Source organism: Talpa occidentalis, unplaced genomic scaffold (genome assembly GCF_014898055.3).
Source record: "Talpa occidentalis isolate TD23 unplaced genomic scaffold, MPIMG_talOcc4v2.1 talOcc4.16, whole genome shotgun sequence".
Lineage (NCBI taxonomy): Eukaryota > Metazoa > Chordata > Mammalia > Eulipotyphla > Talpidae > Talpa > Talpa occidentalis.
Window position 1 is genome coordinate 35,007,805 of NW_023601653.1, and position 9,525 is coordinate 35,017,329.

At 39.9% G+C, this 9,525-nt stretch overlaps 1 protein-coding gene across 1 annotated transcript; it reads left to right on the plus strand.

The window, feature by feature from the left end:
* The first annotated feature begins 364 nt into the window (after positions 1–364).
* LOC119247516 (small ubiquitin-related modifier 2-like) lies at positions 365–1,355 on the plus strand. The gene has a single exon (XM_037514001.2). The coding sequence runs from the start codon at positions 902–904 to the stop codon at positions 1,190–1,192; it is 291 nt and encodes a 96-aa protein (XP_037369898.1). The 5' UTR covers positions 365–901; the 3' UTR covers positions 1,193–1,355.
* Positions 1,356–9,525: the final 8,170 nt, after the last annotated feature.

A 9,525-nucleotide genomic window follows, 5' to 3' on the forward strand; every position in this document is an offset into this window, starting at 1 on the left:
CATAGCTGGACAGGTTACTCTCTGAGATCTGCTATATAGCAGGAGTAGAATCATCCTCCAGCCCTTTCTCTCAGGCAAATTAATTCACTGCCTCTACCTTCAAAATGTATCCAAAATTTGATTCCCTCTCTCAACCTTCTCTGCTACCATCCTTCTCAAACCGTCATCCTCTCTCACCTATATCACTCAAATTGTCTCCTTCATTCTTCTACTCATTCTTGCTTCAGTCTAAACTTTATATGGAAGCCTTTCAAAACAGCTCAGATCATATCTCATGTATTTATTGTTAAATGTAAGTAAAGAAAGGTACTATGTACTGTTTGAAAAATACTTATTTCTTTCTCTATATATGCATAGGGATGGGGTACACACATTGAGTGTGAGGATTCCATGTATCTTTTCACTAATTGCCCTGAAGCAGATCTAAATTATGGAAAACAAACATAAAAAATAAACATTTGTAAATGAGTACTTGTATGCACTGTGAAGATATAGAAGTAGACTATATCTTAGCCTGTCAAAATCTATAAAATTCTATAACATGTAACACATTATACTAAAAGGACAAACCCAGGATTGATTTTGTACAGAAAGTAGTAGTATAGGCACTATAATTTCAGAATAAGTAAGAATGCACCATTTCAGAATGAGTAAGAATGCACCATTTGGCAGACTAATTAGTACATTGAAACTCTATGAAGTTAGGATTTAAAATATGAGCAGTATTTTCCTTGCAAAGACTGGATGGAGAATTTTCAGAATGAGGTATCAATGACAATAAAGTTTGGGACAAAGAATTATAAAGTCAATTTAAAGAGACTATAGAGCTGCTTGTGTGTGCATTTGGTGGAGCTGGTAGCTCTTTGGTGTAGCAGCAGCCGAAGAGACTCTGGCGCTCCTCATGGTTGATGAAATGCCCAAGGAAGGAACCAAGACTGAGAACAATGAGCATATTAATTTGAAGGTGGTGGGTCAGGATGGTTCTGTGGTGCAGCTTAAGATTAGGAGGTGCACACCTCTTAGTAAACTAATGAAATCCTGTTGTAAGCCACAGGATTTGTCAGTGAGGCATTTCACACTCAGATTTGATGAGCTGCCAATCAATGAAACAGACATACGTGCACCATTAGAAATGGGGGATGAAGATACAATTGATGGGTTCCTGCAGCAGTACACAGGGGGTGTTTACTAAAGAGGGAACCTACTACTTTACTCCAGAACTCTGTTCTTCCTGATCAAGAAGAAATTCTCAGTTAGAAAGCCTGCAATTCAGTTCCATAAATCCCAAGTCCTATGGCGCAATTTTCTCTATTCTTTCATTTTCTCCTTCCACATTCCTTTACTGTACATGAATAACTGGCATATATGCAGAAGCATATTGATTTTTTTAACAAAATGGCCAATGGTAATTTGACATTGACATCAAATGGAGATGGGATGGGGGAAAATATTGATTCTGTAAAAATACCCCCTTTTTTCCATTAGTGCTATGCTCCTTCAGTTATCTTTATATTCCAATATGTTATTTTGCTCTCACTAACAGAAAAGAGGGAACAACATAAAAATTCTTGCATACCTTGTTTAACTGAAGAATTTTAATGTTTTTCATTTATCATTATAAAACCAAGGACAATTTTATAACATTTTTGTATGTAGCTATTACATGTAGAGCAATCTGTCTTTAAGTAGGGATAAATTATTCTAAAAGAAATGAACTCATTTCCCCTTCAAGTCAAGTATAAATAAATTTCTTGTTTAAAATGGAGAGGGCCTCCCCTAGTGGCACAGCGGTTGAGCACTGGGCTGCAAAGCTGCCCGCAGCCTCTGTAGAACCTGTTCGATCCCTGGCCACCAGAGAGGATCCCACATGGTGTGCAGATCTCTCCTGCCGCCCGCTGCTCCCCTCAGCAGTGTATTTCGTCAGTCTGTCTGTTCTGCTCCCTGCTCTGGCACTGATGAATTCTCTCACCCTCCCGTGCTTCTGACTGTACCCAGTGCTTGTATAAATAAATAAATATATGGGCCTCCCCGGTGGCGCAGCGGTTGAGAGCTGGGTTGCGAAACTGCCCGCGGCCTCTGCGGCGCCGTTTCGATCCCCGGCTGCTCCCCGGCCACCGGAGGAGGGTCCCACATGGCGCGCAGACCTCTCCTGACGCCCACTGCTCCCCTCAGCAGTGTCCTTCGGTCCTTCTGCCTCCTCTGGTCCCCGCTCTGGCTCTGGTGAATTCTCTCACCCTCCTGCACTTCTGACTGTACCCAGTGTATGTATAAACAAAACAAACAAACCAGCAAACAAATAAAGCATGCCTCTATAAAAAACAAATAAATAAATAAATAAATAGATAAATAAATAAATAAATATATCTTAAAAAAATAAAATAAAATGGAAAGAGAGACAGACAGACAGACAGACATGGACTAGGAAAGTTTGAAATACTGAAATTGTGCCAAGAAGTTGTTAAAATAAGGTGGAAAAGGTAACAAGTTTTTATTGATGCTGGGCATCTAGTGGATTGGTTGCCTTTTTCTTGTTGATTTGATTAACCATGTATATATTATGGGCAATAATAATGACTCCTAGCTAACATAGATAAATAGATTTTATTATCTTCATTTTGTAGATTAAAAATGGGAAACCCAAAGAGGTTAAGCATGTTGCCTAAAGTCAAAAGATTAGAATATGGTGTAGCTAGTGTTTGAATGCATGTAATTTCATTCCTGAGCCTGTGTTCTTAAATACAATCTATACTGGCTTTATTTGTCCATTATATATATGTTGCAACTTTTTCCCAGTTTTCATTTGTCACTTTAACTTTGCTTATTGTGTTTTTCACTGAATAGAAGCTTCAATTTCATGTAGTGGATTTTTCAATATTTTAAAATGCTTTACTCAATTTTGTTTCATTCTAAAAAGTCATATATAGAGAATAATAAAATATTATTCTATCACTGTTCATTCTGAATGTTTTTACTTTTATTTTTAATTTTATAATTAATCATGAATCTTACTCTCTGTGTCTATGGTCTGGGATAGTGATCTAATTTTTTTCCCCCCAAATGGCTAGAAAATTGTCCCAAAATATGTTACCATGACATCTTGGTATAGTAGATGTTAAGAAGTTTGCCAGGGTAATGTACCAATTAGTATTTTACTCTCATTCATAAAGGTGGGAGAAATCACTAACCTCTTCACAATTTTGCCTTTCACATTTTGCCTGTGAAAGGCAAAATGTAACCATATTTTGATGACAATTATTGAAGGCCGTTTGGTACCAACTGAAGTAATGAGGACTTCACTTTTCAGTAAGCAAATCTCTTCAAATTTCTTATGTCTCCCATCTTTTGGTCAATGGAAAAGCCATCAAGCAAAAACACCCATGGGGACTGAAGACTCGTCTCTTGAAATGTGAAACTATGATGGGTTTGGGGGTAAAATGCCAAATCCTTTCATATCTTTCAGGACATCATGCATGTATATTGGTGGGACTTCTGTATAGGGTATCAGAAGATCAAATGCAAATATTGAATAACTCTCCATTTAACCATGGGCATGCTTTGAACAATTAATGCCCTTACTTGCCTTCATAATAGTTCAGTGTGATTTAATACAGATTCAACCATCTGTCTGTGTTTTCTTCCATTTACAACATTTGTTCATCCTGCTGATCTAACTGCTGCTTTACTCTGCTTTCTGATTCAGATAGAGCAAGCTGTTCCCAAAATGTACTTGTTAGCAAAAAGCAAGTCCCTTGGACTACAAAAACATAAAATTCACCCAGATAGTAACATTTAAGTAAATTGTTAGTTTTTTTTTTTTTTTTTTAAGTGTGTTGCCTGGAAAGCAGAAAAAGGTATTACTGATGGAAGATTTTTAACCTGTTGGCAAAATCTTGTATATGTAAATGAAAACAGAGCTTGAAAGAAAGAAACAGAGCTTTCCTTAGACCTGGCCCTGAGGCTCACTAGTGTCCTAATTCAGTAAAGTTCCAATATCCTTCTTGAGAAGCCCTTTTCAGTACAAGAATTATTTACCTTCCTCTTACTGTGCAGTAAGAGGTAGTGATCAGTGATCTTTTTACTTGCTTGCTCAGTGATCTTTTTATGATAAATCCTCTTGGTTTTGTATTTTTTGAGAGTATGTGTCATTTCCATTCTTAGAAGATCACTTCCATTGCATATTACTCCATTTTTCTGGCTTTCATTACTGTTTTTAAGAAACTAGCTGCCAATCTAATTATATCTACATTATGGACAATCTATCTTTTTTTTCTAGTTGCTTTTAAGATGTTCTTCCTGTCTTTGTTGCTCTGCTCAGCTATATTCAATGTGTCCATGTGGGAATTTATCTTTACTTATATTGCTTGGGATTAATTGTGCTCCCTAAATGTGACATTTGAGTTGTTGCATCAACTTAAGGAAATTCTTAGCCATTTTTATGTTGCTTTTTCTTACTTAAATTGCCTCTTCCAAAAATTCTAATTTAACTAACTCTTTCATTCTACTTTGTTTCCAAAACTGTCTTAGTGTTTATGCCTATTTTTATCTCTGAGCTGCATGCTATTTTTTTACTCTCATAATCCATCATTTATTCTAATCAACTGTATCTTTTCTCTCTCTTTTTTAAATACTTTAGTTGAGGTTTAATTTTTTTTTCACACTTTTATTTTTAAGAAGCTCAGGATGGTTAGTTTTCAAATCTTCCTGATCAGTTCTCTATCTGGAAGTCATTCACAACAAAGTAATTAAGAGGGAATGCCTTGTCAGCATGTGGAAAACCTGCCAGAATAGCTGAGGAGAGAGATTTATCAAATGATGTGTCATTAACCCTTATATTTCCAGTTTGCCTTGTGCGTTCGCAGATCTTGACATGCACCTTCCAAATAAATGTCAGCTAGGTCTGTTCCTAGACTTCCAGGGAATAACTTTGTGTTCATTCTTATCAAGACAGATCAAAACCCCAAAATAATAGTGTCTTAAACCAGATAGCATTTACTTTGCTTTTACAGAACAGTTGTCACATAAGCAATCTTACCTGTTTAGAGTCCAGCACCACATCCCTTTTATTTTGTTGCTCTCCTTCTCAACACATGACCTCCACCTCATGGTTAATCTCTAGTTCCTATCTTCACATTTTCATTCCCACCAGCTAGATAGAAGACAGACCTAGACATCTCCTATTCTCTTTCTAAGGGCATGATCCAGAAGGTGTACTTACCACTTCTTCACACTTTCTTTAGCAAGAACTTGGTCACTTGATCACATCTGGGAGTCAGGAAAATTGGGAATAATAGTCTTTACTTTAGGTAGCCAAATACCTTTTTAAAGAAAGAAAAATAACCTCAGATACCAGGGTGAAAGTGGCCATTTTTACCACAATCCTTATAATTTTCTGTTTGATGTAGCAATTGTTAAGTATGCTATTTTAAATCTATTATGCTAGAAGATTTCTCCACTTTTTGGATTCTGTTAAATCTTGCTTAATAAATTTCTAATCTATAGTTTTAGGTGTATATTCTTTTAGAAATATTTTATCTTCCTGATGAAGTTAACCATCATTAATATGCTATGATTTTTTAATCTCATATTTTTTGTTAATTTTCCCTAAATTAATGTTTACCCCATTTCTTCTGTGTTTTCTTTATATACCTTGTTCTACCATTTTACTTTCAATCACTAAGTTCCTTTTCTTTTTTAAAGATTTATTTTATTTATACAAGAGTGGGGGTACAGGCCAGAGGTATGGGAGGCTGAGAGGATTCACTAGAGACAGAAGGGGCCAGAACAGGCAGATGGACCAAAAGCACTGCTGAGGGGAGCAGCAGGAGAGACTGGAGAGGTCTGTCGCGCCATGGGGGTATCTCCCTGGCCAGCCGGGAATCGAACCCATGCTACAGAGGCTGCGAACATCTTCACAGAGCTGCACTCAACCCCAATCACTAAGTTCTTATATTTCCAAAATATTTCTAATTAACAGCACACAGCAGAATTTTTTTATTGATATTTGATCAACATTTTAGTACTTTACTATAGTGATTTATTCATCTAGAGTTCTATCCAAATGACTATTTTAGTCTTTTGCTATTACAAATGAAGCTATTACAGATTTTAAGCTACCAAGCAGGATGTTTGTACAGGAAAAAATTTAGTAAGCCCAGGGATAAGATGATGCTATCTACTTTGTACTTGATGGTAGAGATTAAGACTTGGGCCAAAGCTGGGATATTAGTGGAGAAGTCATTTCATCTTGTCTTGTCCTTACCTTGATAGGGTAAATGAAATTGTCAGGATTTTCCACCCGCCTGCCATTAGCATTAATGATAGACCCCTGCGGTCCTACATGTATGCCTGATGGTGGGCACCTGGAGTAGGGTGTGGGCATGCATAGGTGGGCACACCTGGGCTGAGAGACTGGGCTTATTAGGGTGGCATCAGCGGGTTGTCAGATAAAATGAGCAGCAGCAGCAGCAGCAAAGCACAGATAAGAGCCTGAGAGAGGCCAGAGAGCCCAGAAAGAGTGAAGATTTCATCGGGGGCTGGGAGGCCTGCCAGCCTCCTGGCCTCCCTGCCTCCCTGCCAACCACCCCATCCCCAGCCCCCCTGCCTGCCATGTACCTGGGTGCCACACTACAAATGGTGTTAAAAAGCTCAATAAAAGCCTGAAAAGCCACCGAGGGCTCCAGGACTCTCCTTACCCATCTGCCCATATCATAGAGATCTTGCTCTGTGCCTTGCTGGCCCTACACCTTGCTACCTTTTCAAGTTCTCATCCCTCACAGATATTACTATGCTGAGTTATGACTAGGATCTCAAATCTCATGGAGCTTACATCCTAGTGAGAGAACCATCATAAACAAGTAAGCAATTATGAACGTAATTTTAGATAGTGATATTGCTATGAAGAAAATGTGATAGTGAAATAGGGGAGGTTAACTTTAATTAGAGTGGTTAAGGAAGGTTTCCCTAAGGAGGCAAAATATAAATTTATTCTCAATGTGAAGTTAGCCACTCAAGATTGTCAGAAAAGTGCTTCAGGGAAACAAATACTTAGGAAATGATTTGATTGTTAAATACATATACCCTAAACTGTTTCAGAATTGGCAATCTTTTGGTGAGTAAGAAGAGCTTTAGTTTGTGTTGGTGTTTGTCCGAGCTTTAGTTTGTGTTGGTGTTTGTCCTAACTTTAGTATTTAAGTGTTCAGGGGCCTAGTCTGCAAATAAACTTGGAGGGTTCTTGTATGTAGTTCTCTTGTGGCCTTGTCAGTTTCTGCCCTAGCTCCTAACGGGGTGTAGCGACAGGAGGGCATAGAGCAGGATCTCTATGATTGCAGCAGACAGGTAAAGGAGGAGTCCTGGAGCCCTTGGTGGCTTTTCAGGGTTTTATTTGACATTTTACCAGTTTCACAACAGGCAGGCATGGTGGGGGTTGGGGGGAGGGTTCAGGAGCCTGGCAGACCTCCTAGCCCCTAGCGAATCTTCACTCTTTCTGGGCTTTCTGGCTTTCTCTAATGATCTCTGCATCTCTTCTGCTCTGCTTTTCCACTGTTCCTCTGGCGTCCCCGTGACGACGCCCTTATAAGCCCAGTCTTTCAGCCCAGGTGGACCTACCTATGCATGCCCACACCCTACTCCAGGTGCCCGCCATCAGGCATGCATTCAGGTCTGCAGGGATCCATCATCAATCCTATGGTGGTAGGGCAGAAAAGCCTGACAATCATTTATCCTACAAGGGGAAAGACATCTTCCTAGTGGCAGCAATTATTTATAAAGATACCTGCAAGGGTTCTTCTCATCTGTGTACAAATGTTCCTTTGTAGCTTTGACTTTGCCACTTCTCTCATCAGGGTCTTTTCTCCACACCCTTGAATCTAGGCTGTCCTTTGCCAATAGAATTCAGTGAAAGTAACACTGCAGGACTTTGTGAGTGTAGCCTTCAAGAGACCTTTGAGACTTCTGCTCTTGTCCTTTAGGAACTGCCATCAACATGTGAAAAAGCTGGGCCTCCTGGTGGCGCAGCCATTGAGCACTGGGTTGCAAAGCTGCCCGCAGCCTCTGCAGTGCCGGTTCGTTCCCCCGCCGCCAGGTGAGGGTCCCACATGGTGCGCAGACCTCTCCTGCTGCCCGCTGCTCCCCTCAGCAGTGTACTTCATCAGTCTGCCTGTTCTGCTCCCTTCTCTGGCTCTGGTGAATTCTCTCACCCTCCTGCGCTTCTGACTGTACCCAGTGCTTGTATAAATAAATAAATAAATCTTTAAAAATAAAAAGTGAAAAAGCTCCTGTCAATCTTCTTTAGGATGAACAACCATGTAGCAATAGAAGCCCACCTAAGGCCATCAGCAAGCCCCAGACCTTTGAGAAAGGTCAGCTGGGACCATGCATTCCTAATTGTCTCCAGAAGATTGCAACGAGTGACCAGCATCAGAGTAAGATCAGCAAAAGAAACTTCCAACTGAACCCAGCTCAAGTTTCTGAACTACAGAATTAGAAGTAAATAAAATGGTTTTCATGTTAAGCCACTAAGTTTGTTATGCAGCAATATTGCAGCACTATTTACAATAGGTAAAACCTGAAAACAACCCAAATGCCCAAAAATTGATGACTGGATCAAGGTGATGTGGTATATATACACAATGGAATATTATTCAGAAATCAAAAAAGATAAACTCATGCCATTCTGTAAGGGGCAGGACTGGACACGGGGCAGGTTTTCTGATCCCATGCAGAACGGGTAAAGGAGGAGTCAGAGTCCTCAGTGGTTTTGCAGGTTTTTATTGGGGTTCAGCGGGTACGTGGCAGGTAGGGGTGCTGGGGGGCAGGGAGGCTGGCAGTCCTCCCAGCCCCCAGCAAATCCGCACTCTATCTGGGCTCTCTGGCGTTCTCTGCTTCTGCTTCTTCTTTCTTGGCTTCTCTTTCGGCTTCTCTTGGCGTCCCCATGACACCGCCCTTAAAAAAAAAGCACAGTCTTAGCGCAGGTATACCCACTTCAGGTGCCCGCCATCAGGCATGCATTCAGGATCACAGGGTTCCCTCATCTATCCTGATGGCGGGAGGGCAGAAAAGCCTGATACATTTTACCTTACCCTACACATTCACAGCAACATGGATGAAACTAGAAGGAATTATGCTCAGTGAAATAAGCCAGAAAGAAAAAAATATCAGATGGTTTCACTTATAGCAGGAATATAAGGAAACCAAATAAGACATTGGTGTAAAAAAATAATAACAGTATAAAACACAACAAAGCAAAAACAGACAATTATAAATCAGAGACATCCTGCAGGGGAGGAGGAGGGAGAGGGATCAGAGGGAGGGAGGGAGGAGCACAGGGGACTGAGGTGATGGTGCACGGGTGCATTGGTGAAGGAAACTCTATGGGGACTACACCTGAGGGGGTGGGGGAAGCAAATACTGTTTAAAAATGAACAATGATATAAAAAATTAAAAAAAATATTTAAAAAAAAGGAAAGAAACTACCTAGGCGCCAAAGAGTTTTCTTTCTGACTTTATGTCATGTTGCTCTGACCTTGA

Coding starts and splice junctions, on each gene's coding strand:
- LOC119247516 (XM_037514001.2), top strand. CDS start 902: ATGGTTGATGAAATGCCCAAGGAAGGAACCAAGACTGAGAACAATGAG.